The sequence below is a fragment of the Lepidochelys kempii genome, chromosome 9, assembly GCF_965140265.1.
Source record: "Lepidochelys kempii isolate rLepKem1 chromosome 9, rLepKem1.hap2, whole genome shotgun sequence".
NCBI classification, from domain to species: Eukaryota; Metazoa; Chordata; order Testudines; family Cheloniidae; genus Lepidochelys; species Lepidochelys kempii.
This window is the reverse complement of record NC_133264.1, coordinates 15,897,319-15,913,687: the sequence shown is the minus strand read 5'-3', so window position 1 is coordinate 15,913,687 and position 16,369 is coordinate 15,897,319. Positions and strand designations below refer to the sequence as shown.

At 41.1% G+C, this 16,369-nt stretch overlaps 1 protein-coding gene across 3 annotated transcripts in view; it reads right to left on the bottom strand.

Moving 5' to 3' along the window:
• PLD1 (phospholipase D1) overlaps window positions 1-16,369 on the bottom strand; it is a 128,615-nt gene that overhangs the window by 67,002 nt on the left and 45,244 nt on the right. For all 3 annotated transcript variants that reach the window (XM_073359380.1, XM_073359379.1, XM_073359381.1), the window contains 6 exons: window positions 16,062-16,247; window positions 14,528-14,655; window positions 14,047-14,192; window positions 13,028-13,136; window positions 12,476-12,541; window positions 1,421-1,479 (listed from right to left, as the gene is read on the bottom strand). In XM_073359380.1, coding sequence (XP_073215481.1) covers window positions 1,421-1,479; window positions 12,476-12,541; window positions 13,028-13,136; window positions 14,047-14,192; window positions 14,528-14,655; window positions 16,062-16,215 — 662 coding nt within the window. In that variant the 5' untranslated portion in view covers window positions 16,216-16,247. The remainder of the gene's footprint in view (window positions 1-1,420; window positions 1,480-12,475; window positions 12,542-13,027; window positions 13,137-14,046; window positions 14,193-14,527; window positions 14,656-16,061; window positions 16,248-16,369) is intronic.

The window sequence follows — 16,369 nt, the reverse complement described above, 5'->3', positions numbered from 1 at the left end:
AGTGGATCACCTCCCTCTCATTTTCTATTGCCAGGTCATCTCTCTTATTCGCCTTGCATCTCAGACATTTCATCCACCTCCCAAGCAGTGGGTGACTTGAACCTAACCCTACTGTACATCCAGCAAATGAACTGAACCCACAGTCACAGCAGTGGTATTGTAATAAATGCCACACCAGCAATAAGAAGGGCTAAGGGTAAAGTCTCCGCTTACAAATGAACTGAGGGCAAAGAGGCATCTAGGGTGCAAACAGGGAGCAGCACCAGGGAGGAGTGAGGGGGCAGAATAAAGGCCACGGAGGACTAGGCGGATAGAAGATACATCCAACCTACCCTCCCAATTGGCAGGGAAAGCGAGAATCGCTTCTGTGCACAGCAGGGATGAGTTAGAGCTAAGGGCTGCAGTGCAGACTGAAGCACTATAAGCTTACGGGCTGGTCTACGCTGGCACTTTACAGCGCTGCACCTTTCTCGCTCAGGGGTGTGAAAATACACCCCCAGAGCACTGCAAGTTTCAGAGCTGTAATGGGCCAGCACAGACAATGAGTGCACCGGCGCTCAGCGCTGGTTGCTATACCCCTCGTGGAGGTGGGGTTTTTTAGAGCGGTGGGAGAGCGCTCTCCCAGAGCTATGCCGTGACTACACAAGCAGCACTTTATCGTTGGCAGTGAAGACGTGCCTTTAGTCTGAGAATGTCAACCTGGTGAAGAGCTCTGAAATCTGAGAGAGGGCCCAACACAGAGAAGGCTCCATCCTTCTTGCCCGCGGTCAAGTCCTTCTCCGTTTATAACACTGGATGCCTGGACTCATTGCATTTCAAACACCCAGGTCCCATCCATATAACCTGAAGAAAAAATTTCACTACTGCCTGCGAGGCTGTTTACAAAAACAACAGACACTTTTGGTGGTAACCAAAACAACACGGTTTCTATGTAACTGTGTTCAAAAGAAAGGAATTAAGTGTCAACCCCAGGCTCAAGGAAACTTTGGAAATGTCGGGAAGTTTAAAGAAAAAAAATGGACCTCTCTTGATTTCAGCGCACTCTTTTCCTCTTGTAGTCACAGCCCATGGCTGACATGTCACCATCATACAGGAAATAAACTAACCAGTGATGTAAGCATGTTATGACAGGGATTGTACATTGCTCTGGTTGTTTGCATTGGGCCATATTATTATTTGGTGCAACTCCAGTCGATGACAGGACGAATTTGGCCCTGTGAGTCTGGCAGTGAGATGTGTTTTGCCTTTTACATTCATTTCCCAGAGCTGTAATGTCCTCTTATGAATAATAATGGAAGATAAGATGTTCCCAAATTTATTGCTAGCTTAGCAGGAAAGCTACCAATTTGGACAGTCTCTCTTTATAAAATGATGCTCTTGATGAAATGTAACTCACACAAAGAAATGAAATTCAACTTACATGCCCTTTGGTCCTAGATCACGGATAAATGACAGCTGACTTACACCAATGAATTCCATCTGGAAAATAAAAAGTTCCCCACTGTTTACATTTTGGACTCCCACCAATCAGTTTGCTTGGAAAAATAACATTGATAGCAAAAATAATTCATCAGCAGGAAAAAGTGGGAACATCTCTTTTAGGACTCAATCCAAAACCCACTGAAGTCAACAGAAATGTATGTGTTTTGGATCAGGCCTTTAATGAATATGACCAAAACAACCAAAATCAGATTTGATGGGGCATTATATGTGGTTATTTAGAGGATTGGGAAGGACCCATTGGAACCTTCACTGGTAGGTCACTGGTTCAAATTCAGTTCACATAAGTAATGACAAAATTTACCATTGCTTGATAAGTGTTTGGTGACCTATGTGAACCAAGTTCGTAGACTCAGTTCAGTTTCCACTAGATGTGTGTCTACCTCATGCAAGTTGGCTCCACCAAAAGGCCAGTGATTAAATGGACAGACAAAAATTGCTAATATAAAGTGGAAGTCTGTTGTAATCTCATGTAAAATGTCTGGAGTCATCAATAGACCCCAATTCAAAAAACCTTGAAGTTATCCAAAGAGATCACAGCAGAATATACAGATGAGCAAGTCCTCTTGCCATTAGCAAACTAATGACAATGAACTCCATGTCTGCATTAAAATCTACAACTAGACCTCTTCCAACCAACCAGGCTTTCTTGGCAGAGTAAGCCATTCCTGGCATATATGCTGCTGCTTAGTCATCTCAGATCCAGTTAGAGAGTGTCTCTCATCACAGGGATGAAAGTAAGAGCAGAATCTGACCCACGTGATACAGAACTAAACAGATTTCAGCTACTCTCCTTTGTCTGTATTGGGTTAATTAACCAAAGTGCACAAACACGCAGGGGGAGGGAGCAGGAGGTGGTTTTCTCATTTGATCTGGCAGCAAAGAGGCAAAAAGAAGAACTTAACTTTCTAATGAAATATGCTGCCATCCAGAGCCGAATGGGCTAAATTCAAGTCTCAGATCCACATGCACAGCTGCAATTGACCTCAATGAGAAATAAATGGGAGCCACGTGCATCCAAGGTCAGAATGTATTCAGAAAAATACCACTTATAACATCACTCCCCTCTTGCAATAGCTACACTCACCTCTTAGATCCAGAGTGAGTGGAGATGCAGAACTGGCAAAGGAGCATGGCCTTATCATGGTGAAAATCCCCACAGGGACCAACACTACGTAAGGGTTTCATGGTTCCCTTGGCCTGGAATGCTCATCCCAAGCTTCAGAGCCACACTTTAGGTTTGCTCTGTGCCATACGGCAGAAAACGGCGATTTCCAAACCACAAACGAAATCAACAGAAGCGAATGGTTTGACACAACACAGATCACAACAATCCTAGGGTCCGATTCTGCCACCCTTTCTCATGTGGAATAATAACTGTGAAGCAGTTAGATTGACCTCAGTGAGACTACTCACAAACTGTAGGAAGTCTGACACAACATGATAGAGGGACAGATTTGGGCCCTTAGGGCTAGAATGAGCCTGTAGGCCTGGGTGTAACCATGTCATTCCAGGAAGAGTCCCAGAAAGAAAATGCAACTCAGAGACACAGTTCCATTCCAGCCCAGTTCTTTTGCCTTGGTGCAGCGGAGGGGAGAGTATTTTGCTACCACTTTTTTTAAGGGCACAACATAACCTCCCCTCCCAGCCAGGCAGCTCTGTTTTCCTCTCAGGCCTGTAGCTGCCATCTGGTCACTGAACCAACAAGAGATATGCAATTTTAGACTTGGTTTCGGTTAGTAGTGACATCATAGAAGAGCTAGTAGTAGGAAATAACCTTGGATCAGGTGATCACAAGTTGATTCAGTTTAAATTAAATAGAAGGATAATTAAAACCAGGTCATCAGCTATGTTTTTTTAAATTTCAAAAGGGCAAACTTTGGGAATTAAGGGAATGAGTTAAAGAGGTCAACTGGAGTGAAGAGTTCAAGGACTTAAATGCAGAAGAGGCTTGGAATTTCTTCAAATCAACTATACGAAAACTGTCTGAAATTTGCACTCAAGCAAGGGGGAAAAAAACACTCACAGGGAAAGACCCCAGACTCAGCTGAGGCCATTAGGAATAAGCAGAGAGCCTACAGAGAATGGAAAAGGGGTAAAGAAAGCTACACCTTGGAGGTTAGAAAATGTACGAATAAAGTGAGAATTGCTACAAGTCAAGCTGAATTTAAAAAAGTAAATAATAAGAGGTTTATTAGTTATATACATAGAAAGGGAATAAGGAAGGATGAGGTTAAGCCTGCTATGTAAAGTGGATGGGAAGAAGATTAAAGATAACCTAGGTATGGCCCAAAAATGAAGCGCATACTTTACCTCAGTTTTTAATACAGATGCTAATATGGAACATGGGCATGAAGGTAGGAGGACTGATGGAAATGGACATTACCACATCTGCGATGGCAGAAAAACTTTTTTTTTTTAGAAGGGAAGTGTAGCAGACCTAATATACTTGGATGTCAGTAAAGCATTTGACAGGGTACCATATGGGAAATTATAAATTAAACTGGGATTGTTACAAGAATTGTAAGGTGGATAAGGAACTGGCTAAAGGGGAGAAGGCAACAGGTTGTGTTGAAAAGTGGATTATCGGACTGGAAGAAGGTTATTAGTGGAGGCTCTGAAGGATCCATCTTGGGATCAATCTTATTCAATATTTTTATTAATGACCTTGGCACAAGAAGTAGGAGTGTAATGAAATTTGCTGATGATACACAGTTGGGAGGCATCGTCAATGCAGAGGAGGATCGGAATATTATACAGGGAGATCTGGATGATCTTGAAGACTGGAGTGACAGAAATGGGATGAAATTTAATAGTGCAAAGTGCTAGGTCATGCACTTAGGATCTAATAATAAGGATTTCTGCTTCAGACTGGGGGCTCATCAGTTGGAAGAGACAGAGGAGGAATGAGACTTGGGTGTGTAGTGAATCACAGGATGACCATGAACCACCCATGTGATACAGCTGCAAAAAAATGCAAATACAATCCTACGATGTGTTAGGCAAAGCATTTTCAGTAGAGATAATGTAGTATTAATGCCTTTGTACTAGGCACTGGTAAGAATATTTGGAATACTCTGTACAATTCTCATCACGCATGTTCAAGAAAGTTGAATTCAAACTGGAACAGGTGGAGAGAAGAGCTACTAGGATGATCCAGGGAGTGAAGGGCCTATTTTATGAGTGGAAGAGCTTGCTTGGTCAGTCTAGTAAAAAGAAGGCTGAGTGGGGATACGGTTGCTCTATATAAAAAATACATGGGGGGAAGGGGTATAAACACCAGGGAGGGTGAAGAGTTATTTAAGATAAAGAACAATGTTGGCAAAAGAACAAATGGATACAAACTGGGCATGAACAAATTCATGATGGAAATTAGAAGATTTTTAACCAACAGAGCAGTGAGGTTCTGGAACAGCCTTCCAATAGGAGTTGTAGGGGCAAACAATTTAGTTAGTTTTAAGAGAGAGCCAAATTCTTTAGTAGGATTGTATATCGGGGTTGCTTGTGATGGTAGGGGGCAGGGCTTGTCAGCCCTGGGTCTCATGTACAGTTTATGTCTTTTGGTCCTAAAAGCTCAGGCTTCAGGAAGCCACCTGTAGAGGTCAGGAAGGGATTTCCCTGCCTTCTCTCCCTGCCATGTATTTTAGGATTGTTGTTGGCTTTTGTCTCCTTCTTCTGAAGCATCAGAGGTGGCTGCAGCTGGAGATGGGACACTGGACAGGGCAGACCTGTGCTCTGAGTAGCAATCAGCATTCTATTTCTCTCTCTCAGGTGCTTGGCTGGCTGGTTCTTGCTCACATGCTCAAGGTCTAACTGATCCTGATCTAACTGTGGGGGTAAGAAAGGAATTTTCCACCTGGGCCAATTGGCAGTGACCTTGGGGGTTTTCAGCTTCCTCTGCAGCAACCGGGTACAGGTCACTTGCCAGGATGATCTGGGTATGTTTCACTTAATCAATTTCCTGCCATTGCAGGGGCTCAAGCACTGGTGCACCTCAGTCCCTCCTATTCTCTGTCTGTGTCACACAATCGTCTAGTCTCCTGCGGGCTGTAATATTTCAGTCTAATTCTGATTGTTAGGTTTAGCAGGTGTTGGTGGCCTGTGATGTACATAGCCTTGGCAGAGTTTGATTTTTATAATTTTGACAGATAATATCAATGTTTATTTTAAGCATTTTTTTATATTTTTAATTATTTAAATTTTCACAGTTATGTGAAATTATGGAGGGCGTCAGACAATTAGTGACAGATGCTGAAATTAAAAAAGCTGAAGTTTTATAAATTATTAACTCAAATAGTCAACATCACATGCAAATATTCGAAGTAAATATCCTTCAATCAACAAATCGTACTTGCTTTTACTATTCATTTGCTAATCCATTTTAACAAGCCAAATTCAAAAGGCTGGATTTTGACTCTGATAAGTTATCAAGCAGCCCTATTCTTATTTTATCTGTCTGTATATTACAATTATTATTGGTGGAAATATTTTTTCATCGGTTTGCATTTTTGTTTGAAATTGATGTGTACCAACATACACAAATACAAATCTAATCCTTCCAAACCAAGATATGCAGGTGGTCAGATTAGATGATCTGGCTTTAAACTCTATGATTCTAGCGCCTACTCTGAACAAAGTCTGGTGCTCAGGGCTAGCTTAGGTAACAACCTAGGTGAGTTTCAGTTTTGGGAAAGGAGGCTGATGCAGGGCCCAAGATGCAGTGGAGGGCATTGTAATCAAACCAGAGATGAGGTTTATTATCCCCATTTCACAGAGGGGAACTGAGGCCCAGAGACATCAAGGGACAGGTTTTCGCAAAGAGCTCAGCTCCCTTTTAGGCACCAAAGTAACTGGCGAGATTTTACCCCATGCTGAGCATGCTTTAGTTGGGGATTGATCCTGCTTTGAGCAGGGGGTTGGACTAGATGACCTCCTGAGGTCCCTTCCAACCCTGATATTCTATGATTCTATGCTCAGGGCTACCACAGCCACAGAGATGAGTCAAAGGGCTCCTATTCTCATGCATGGCCATGTAGCCCAAGGACACAAACTAGCTCTTAGTAGAAGCCGGTATCTGTATACTTGATTTCCTGCTTTTCCTATGATTTCATCATTTTTATGAAGCAAAGAGTACTAATTATTTCATGGTTTTTTCACAAGGTTTTGAATTCACAAATTCTTGCTACCTGTCCTGGGTAAGGAAGAAGAAACAGGTTCTGCCATCTGTGAATAGTCCATTCTATTCTGTGGGTGAAATTCGGCACAGCCTGCGCAAGGCCTATGTACCATTTAAAGCCTTTTACATGGTGCTTAAGTTGGGCCTCAGGCAATCTCAGCTCTGGGGACAAATTTTCAGCTTCTTGGAAGGTGCAGAGGACCCAACCTCTGATAATCAGGCCCCTTAAGGCCTCTCAAATACAGAGCACATAAAATCACTTGCCACTTTTGAAAATCTTGGCCATTTGCTCTGAAAAGTAACTAGGTTGTTGTTTGGGGAACATTTAGTAATGAGAAAGTGAGAGACTAACTGTGCTCAAAGAAGAAAAAGAAAAACAGGTACGTAGGAGAAATTACCACTCAGGTGGAAATGTAACAATTTATTTGCTTAACTTTATTGACTGGAACTGTCAGATCAAAGGCAAATATTGTTCAACATTGTAGCTGCCAGTCCCCTCCACCCAACCAGTCCTTAAAATGGTGTCCATGGTAACACAAACACAGAACCACATTCCTCTCTGACTGGTCTGCTCCTGATGGTAGCCAAATACGAATGCCATATGAGATCCTTCAGGACAAACTCAGCCCTTGGATAGGTCTGTATGTGCACAATGTCCAATGAAATCCTATGTCCTGTGAGAGCATCAGAAGGCAAAGCTTGGCCTTTTGGACCCAATCCTTACTCCTGTGTTTCTTTTTATGCACATGAGTAGTCACACTGGACTTAAATTAGATTATTCAAATACATAAAACTAAGCAGGTAAGTGTTTGCAGGATTGAGGCTTCAATATGGAAAAATCCTGTAGATTACAGGAAATGTTATTTAATGGAATGAAAAAATATGATTAGGTGATATCATTATCAATTTTATTATTTTGTTAAATACTTTTACTGGTACAGTGCCTTTAATCTGAGGATCTCATAATTCACAAAGAAAACTGAAATAGAGGGTAGTAGGAGAGCAGTACCCTTTTGTCTCCTTTACATTTGAATCCTTACACTACCCAGCTGTTGTTGTGGTGACCCGACATCCCACTCAGGTTTCACAGTGATCTGCATCAAAATATTTTAACTCTGAGATGGGGGACTGAAGTTTCAATGATATTGTAACAAGGGGGGGTGGGAACAGACATGGGAGATCAGCTGAAGAGCAAATGAGCTATGAAAAATGAAATAACAGCTGCAAGGTGGAGACACGAGACATTTTAACCATCTTTTTTTCCCTCTGCTGAACCAAGCACTTATAATATATTTAAGCAAGATTTTAAGAAAGATTGTTCAGATGACATTGCCTTTTTAAGTAGGGTTCAGCAGTTCCAAAGTCTGTTTTTCATTGCAGCTCTAGTTTTTTTTAACAATGATAAAACAAATAGTTCACTAGTAGCTCTGGCAACATAATAATACACTACTTCACCAGTGCTCAGAATAACAATGTTCTAGGACAGTATTCTAATTTTATCATACACAGAAAAATTGCTTTACACTAAATGCACATGTAAACATTATTCTTGTTTGCTACAATTCCATGTTCAAAATCCCCAGTCCTGTAATCAGATCTGGCAGTGTGGGGCTCTGCATGGCTGCAGGGGTCTGCCCTAGCAGATCTAATTGCAGGATAAGAGCCTTAAATAGCAACCACAGTTGGGTGCATGAAGTGTTCTTTAATTGTATAGCTGTGAAAAACTCATTCGACTTATCTTGTTGCACTGCTTTAATTTGAAGTGTAATTTTAAACTGATTTTGTAAAGCCAGTGCAAAAGGCTGCATGGACACTTACTGGTTTAAACTAGCGTTATTTTGGAATCTTTTAACTATCAAGCTCATATATGTCCTGATCCAAAGGTAATTAAAATCAATGGAGTCTTTCCATTTAACTTCAGATCAAGCCCATAGAAACGCCTTTACAAGGTATTTGGGCCACACTTGCCCAACTGCCCCAATTCCCTGTATCGGATTATCATGATGTATCTGATTATCATAACAGACAATGTTAACTATACCCTCAACTAGCTGCCAGCTCCATGTCTAATACCCTGCCACAACAGCAAACACACAAATATTCCATTAAGAAAAATTTGAGGAGACAGTTATAAACTTTCCCACTTAGGGTTACATAGTCAAAGAGTGCAGCCCTTGTTACATCACTAAACAATGTTTAGGGGCATACTATTTTCTAGTTTGCGGGCAAAACATTTAGACACGAGTTGTATATTCAACACATTATGTAAGTCCCTTTACATCCCACAGTGCTTCATAGCCCTGAACTCCTCAACAAGGGTGAAAAGAGCTACCAGTTAAGTTTGCCAAGGTCATCCAAGCTGAGCCAATTATATACAAATGAACAAAACACACAAGCCACAAATACAAAATAAAAACATAGCCAGAATGAATGGAATTGTCCAGATCAGTTGTTAAAATGCCTCTAGGGGACTGGATTAGCAGAAAGAGGATCCTCACAAGATTCAGGGGGCAATAAATCACATGGGTCATCTGGCCTTTATGAATCACTCAAGTTAACCCTGTGCCTGAACTTGCAAAGAATTCAGTTGGAGACATCTACAAGCCAAAGATCTAGCTGGATCAGCCCGAGGATTTGCAGAGCCTAACACACAGGAGCCAAAATTTGCACAGGCAGCAAAACAAGCAGCACATCTCTCCATTTTCAAGTGACGGACTTTTTGAACACAAGAACAGCAACACACCCGTACTATTGTAAGAAGGACAGACGCTAGTCCACGATGAACATCAGAAATCTGCAGCTTTGTCTCTGGTCTGAGAACTATCATCTTAAATTAAATGAATAAATGTTTTGTTCCCAGCATCTCTCTTTTCCCATCAGCTGCACGCCCTGTTGCACTAAGCAGTGCAGCCAACATCACAAGGCAAGTTCTCACTGAATGCTTCGCAGAAGTCAAATCCATTGAAAGCCAGCCAATGATCTAAGAATGTACGTACAGAACAATATCTGTCTCTGCTGGCCAGGGACAGAATGGAGCTGTGATGTTGCACTCCATATGTTTTATGGAAATATGCTTATGAGTGTGAATATGATGTAACTGGAATATGCCTTATGCAAAAGGTCTCTTGTAACGCATCATAACAAAGGTTATAAACTACTGAATATATTCCTTCTATTTGTATGCATGTATCATTCTTGTATCTGAAGCTAGAAATATGAAGTATAACTCTTTTCAGAGTTCAGAGTAACAGCCGTGTTAGTCTGTATTCGCAAAAAGAAAAGGAGTACTTGTGGCACCTTAGAGACTAACCAATTTATTTGAGCATGAGCTTTCGTGAGCTGTAGCTCACGAAAGCTTATGCTCAAATAAATTGGTTAGTCTCTAAGGTGCCACAAGTACTCCTTTTCTTTTTAAGTATAACTCTGAGGTCCTATTGTAATTATGCAAAGTGTGGGCCATTAATGGTGGTTTAGAATCTTGATGGCTCACATTGACTAGGACAACTGGTTGTAAATGGTTTATTTACCTGCAAGCCCTCCTGTGTACCTGTGGGCCAACCCAGGAAGAATGAACACTAGGGGGTCTTACAGTGACAGGTGACTATCTTAATCCTTGTACTTTTCCATTGATAAGGCGGGGGTGGGGACAAGCACAGACAAAAGATTCCCGCCTTCTGTCAAAGCTACAAAAGGGGGTGGAGCAGGACAAAAGAGGCTGCCAGTCATGAGAAAACCCCTGCTTACCACCTGAGATGTCTGCTGGATATATAACAAAGACTATACTGGGGAAAGGATTGGGCCCAGATTAGGAAGGAGTCTGGGCTGTGAAAGAAGCTTATTGGAACATCTCTGAGGGTGAGATATTACCTGTAATCAGTTTCTTAGTGTATTAGGCTTAGACTTGCGTGTTTTGTTTTATTTTGCTTTGTGACTTACTTTGTTCTGGCTGTTATTACTTGAAACCACTTATATCCTACTTTTTATACTTAATAAAATCACTTTTTTTATTAATAAACCCAGAGTAAGTGATTAATACATGGGGGAGCAAACAGCTGTGCATCTCTATCAGTGATATAGAGGGTGAACAGTTTACGAATCTACCCTGTATAAGCTTTATACAGAGTAAAACGGATTTATTTGGGGTTTGGATCCCATTGGGAACTGGGTGCCTGGGTGCTGGAGACAGGTAACCTGCTGAGCTGTTTTTAGTTAAAGTCTGCCACTTTGGGGGCATGGACCAGACCTGGTTCTGTGTTGCAGCAGGCTAGCATGTCTGGCTCAACAAAGCAGGGTTCTGGAGTCCCAAGCTGGCAGGGAAAATGGGCTCAGAGGTAATTTCAGCACATCAGGTGACAGTCCCAAGGGGATCTCTGTGACCAAACCCATCACAGGAGCTGCACTGGAGAAAGATGGGAGAGAAAAACACAGCTGCTCATGGTCCATAAGCTTTACCTGCAGAGGGCCCAGGGTGCAAATAATGCATGTTTAGTATTTTTTTTCCCTAACATCCTGTTTCCAACCAGAACTTAATCAAGAAGTCTCTGGCGTTGTTAGATTAGTGGACAATATCAGAGAGATCTGACAAGGTAATGCCTGCACACGGGAGTGGCAAAATGGATCCAATGCCACATACTCTGAGTTAAATCTCCCCCTCTCAGCATACACCACTGTCCACAACAGCAGAGCTTCTCTAAATGGCAGCCAGTTCATTTGAGGTGCAGATTTCCCACTGTAACATTAACATATTGGCCAGCATGGGAGGGTATTTTTGCCCTGTATAACAGATACATTTGGCATGGGGAACATTGAAACAACAGTACATATAGTGAGCAGATGTACCCCCTTAAAGATGTAAAGTTGAGTCTACGTTTCTGTCTCATTTTAAAACCAAGTGTACTCAATTGTTTTGTCTTGCTTAGAAGGATAAACTGCCTCTGCTTATTCAGTAAGTTCTGCAACAAACCAATTTTTGGTGATGATACAGAAGAGAAGTAATAAATCCTTTATGTGGGGTCAGAAGAAGGGGGAATAAATGGCCATGGCAGTGGAATGTTATTCACATACAATTATGGCCTCTAAAGTCTCCTCCAACTAGCACGTGAGAAATGTGGACAGTCAATGAGGTGAAACTCCAAGAACATAAAATGGCTTTCAAGAGACAAATTCTTGCACAATATGGGCCAAATTTTGGATATAACATGAACCATCTGACTTCAATGAGGTTTCATAGGAATGAGGGAACATATAGATTACCATGTCCCTGTGGAGGTGATGAATTACTTGGGGAAGCCAGGGTGCCAAATTCTCCTCTTATTAATACCAACACAAACTTGCTGAAGTCAATGGGGTTGTCAGGGATATAAGCCAAAGCACAGTTTGGCCCTAAGAGGTTAAATTCACAAGATTCCCAAAGTGAAGGTAACATCTGCCACATAGCAGAGACCCCAATTATTTAGGCATTTGAACCTCCAACCAAACATCTTAAATGCCACCCAGAACCAATCAGAACCCAGTCACATTACATGTGTAATGAGCTGTCTGCACAAGACTGCCCTTAACAAGCCGGTTGTCATAATGTGTTGTAGTTGTGACACCCCAATAGCTTGATAGTATAGCATTTTATTTGGTTATAATCAGATTCACAAGGACGTTGGAGAAAATATTTGCCCTAATAAAAATGGCTGCAAAATGCTTTTAATATACCTCAGAGTAAACGACAAGATTTATTTCTCTCAGTTAAGTACTTATACATGAAAAGAATATTCATTTGTTGCTTAAGCTATTGTACAGACTACTTACCGTTCCATGGTAGGTCCTGTACATGGGCATTTTTAAGATCTTTGTCAAGTAGTCTTCCAATTGTTTCTACAATGCAAGCATGAAAACTTTAGATAGGATGTAGGGATTACTATAAAAATCTAATTATATAGCTACAGGAAGTAATGAAGAGAATCAAAAACAAGCCACCGCTTGAATGAAAAAAATATATACATATACATATGCATGTAGCAAACCCTCCACTGCCCCACAATATCCCAGCAAAGGGGAAATAACTCAGATCTTAGCAGAGGGAGTGCTCCTTGAGGCAGTCTCTTCCACTTTCTGAGCAGGGACAATTTGACTCTAAACTTGGCAGAGTTTCGGTTCACCAAGCAGAAGAATTTACCACTAGCAAAACAGAAGGCATCTGAACTTGGTCAGAACACAGCTCAGCAAACAAGCTGGCCCCCCAGAGTGAAAGTCAGAAAAATCCCAAGAATAAAATGGACAGCACAACATGTCAACAGCCTCCCTTCTATCAGCACACCCACATCTCTGAACAGAGTATTTAGAAGAAGGAAGGACATTTACTCTTCTACTAGAAAAATGTTCTTCTCGGACCATGTTCTCAGACGTGCGTGGCAGACTTGGCATCTGCCTCGCTTCTCCCCTTTTGACACTTTGTCTTCTAACTGTGTGACTGGAAGAAAAAAAATCCCAGATTATTTGTCTGATCAGTAGAACGTGAGTGTTTTTTCCTCTGACACAAAAGTCCTGACATTCTATTTAAAACTTTATGATAAAATGAGGGACAGGTAGCGAGGAAAGATAAGGGTAGGCGTAAAATCGTCTAACAAATCATTGTGTACAAATCAATTCAAACGAAAATACAATGCAAAAAGCAGAGGATATTGGACCAAATTCTCCTTTGATGCAAATGGCCACAGATCCACTGACTTCAAATGAGTTTTGCCTATTTAAGCAGAAAGGAATTTGGACCATGTTCCTGGACCATTATGTTTCACTAATCCTTATCTTTTCATATCTCTACCCTTACCAAAATCCTTACTCTTGTTTCCTCTTCTGCCCCCTAGCTTCCTACAGTCTTCCCATGCCAAACTATCCTTTTGTAACACTCCACCACTCAGGCCTCTTTCCACGACTCTCTTTATGTTTGGAGCTCTGTCCCACTCCTTGGGCCCAGTCCTGCCAGCTCTGAGCACCTCATGAGAGTCACTGGGAAGAGGAACTGAGAGAGCTCAGCACGCTCAGATATAAGGCCTTAAAGGTAAGAGACCACGTTGTGCCATAAATTTTGAAGCACAACGACCCAATGATTTCGATGGGAAATTCTGCTTAAAAAACTGACTGCACAAAATGTCCCACATGCTTTCTACATCTTGCAAGAGAGAGATCATTGGATCATTCAGATTACTGCTGCTTGCTATTATGTTGATTTTGAGCCTGACTCTCCTCTCTTTTATACCAGGTAAATCAGGAGTGATTCTTGGAAGTCAATGGAGTTACACATGTGAGAATCAGGCTTTTCACATCTTTCCAGTGCAATTTGGGCCTTGAACCATATTTGTAAGACTGCATAAAATAGTTACCTCCTTGTAGGGATAGGAATTCGTATGAAGGCTTTGTATCTCAGCAGTTCCCTGTGAAATTCTTGAAAGTTCTTGAATTTCCTCTTCACTTGCCATGTAAAGTCCCCATGTGTGAATTCAATAGTGTAAACATTTGGACTTGGTACCTACAAGAAAGAATAGCACCAGTGTTTCAGTACTCAATGGGTAATCTTCTAGCATTAAATACTCTAGAGTTTATCATTTTTTATTTAAAGGTATAGCCATTTCTTATTACTTTTAGTTATAATTTTTATTAGACTCCAAACAGAACAGGCAAAGATTATTCATATTGTCCTTGATAGAGTTATTCCCATACAGACTTATTCATATTTTCTAAAACCCACTAGCTGATTTACAGAAACTTAACTTGTATGTGATGTGTTAACATGGTAATAGGAGCATGAAATTAAAAATGGGATTGGGATTTAAAACAATGTTCCAATAACATTCATATTCTGACCTTTTTTGTTGAGGTAAAGCGTTCTACTTCCAGAACTCGGACTTTAATTGGACATCCGGTTAGATATGTCTGTATATGAGGATCTTTGAACCCTTGAGTGTTATAAATTGCAGAGAATGGGATGCCCACTGCAAATGACCATAAAATAGCAATTAGCTTAACACTATTTTAAACTATGAATAAGAGTGTAATAGCCAAGGGATAATGTAACAAGTTAATAATGATTATATAAAATCTTGAAGTTCTGTAGTCTTATTTTTCCCCAATGCATATCATGCCTTATTCAAATGTATTGCACCTAAGCTCATAGAAGCCTTCGAATTAAGTGATCTGACTTTAAGAGTTCAAATGCCAGATATAGCACTTTCTTATCATTAGATAGGGTCTACCCTAGGGTCTATCATTAGATAGGGTCAATGGTTACCTTGAGAAATACAGTAAAACCTCAGCAGTCTGCACGGAGGTAAGCAACAAATTCCATAATTCATGCACCAAATGAGCAGCCTCACCCATCTCCTCAGCAAAGATTTAATAGCAAAGTGCTGTGATGAGGTCTTCTATCACTAAGTCTTCATCCATGTTACAAAATATATTACAGGATGTTTACTGATGTATTATGAGGTGTTATCAGGAATAGTTAAAATTAAATTACACTTGTCAAATAAGTGAACAAAAGGGTGTTTTGTGTAGCAAGGTTTTTTTTGGGGGGGGATATTTGTGTATGTTTGCAGACTTACTTATTCATCAACTTCTGCAATTTGCAACAGGTTACCCAGGTACTAATGGAAATTGTAGGCAAGACAAGAAGCAGCATTTGACCAGTTTCAAGGTAGTTTGTACGTATTATTTTAAAGAGTTCTGACACAGCTAAGTGTCAAAAACCTCAAGTAGATTAGAAAAAAACATTAATCTGTTTAAAAACAAAAACAATCAAACAAAAAAGCCACCTGCCTTTATTAGATAGCTAGAAATGCATAGATGACAGACAGACAGGTGCAGTGATGTGCAGCTGCTGTGCCAAAATGAAATGAAAGGTTTATACCTTAAAACACAACAAATTAAAGGAAATCCAAATTAAATCTTAAAGCTTACTTTAGGCCTGAGCCAAAGCTTATAGGAACCAGTAGGAGTCTTTCCACTGATTTTAATGGGCCTTGGATGTGCTTCTTATGGCTCATTCTTGATGAGCAACTCCTACGAGGTGCTCTGAATTCTCAAATCCAGGTCTGATCCTTCATGATGCTGAACACCCTCAACTCCCAGTTTAGGTTGAGGGCATCACTAAGTTTTTTGTAGGCGTCACATAGTACTTTGCAAGATGACGCCATCACTTTAAAGTTTTCACAGCCCTAAAGAACCAAGCACAGTTTCACGAGGGCCCACAAGAGCTTCAAAATCCTGGCCCACTCTCTCACACTCTCTCCACCCACACTCCCTAACACCATCTAACTGAAAGCTTCATCTTCGCCTCAGCGGAACTGCATTTCTAAATCCTAGTGGGACATATGGTGAAAACAGATGGACACTAACTCACCGGTTGTTTTTGGATCATTTAACATGTCAGCATCCACCTCTTCCCCCTCAAAGTGAAGCTCCCTGGTGTCCAGGTTCTCTATTAAATTGCTCATGTCTGCAGCAATTTTCTTCAGCGTCGAGGTATTTACTCTTCTTTCACTGCTCAGTGACATCTTAAATGCTCGCTCACCAACAACACAGGGGGCTGTTCAAGGGAAGGGATCAGCAATGTTATTGTTTCTGCAGCATCATACATGATAAGTTCAGGCGGTTGCAAGTGAATCTAGCTGTGGTTAGGGGCCTGGTGTGTGGAGACCCCTGGCCCCC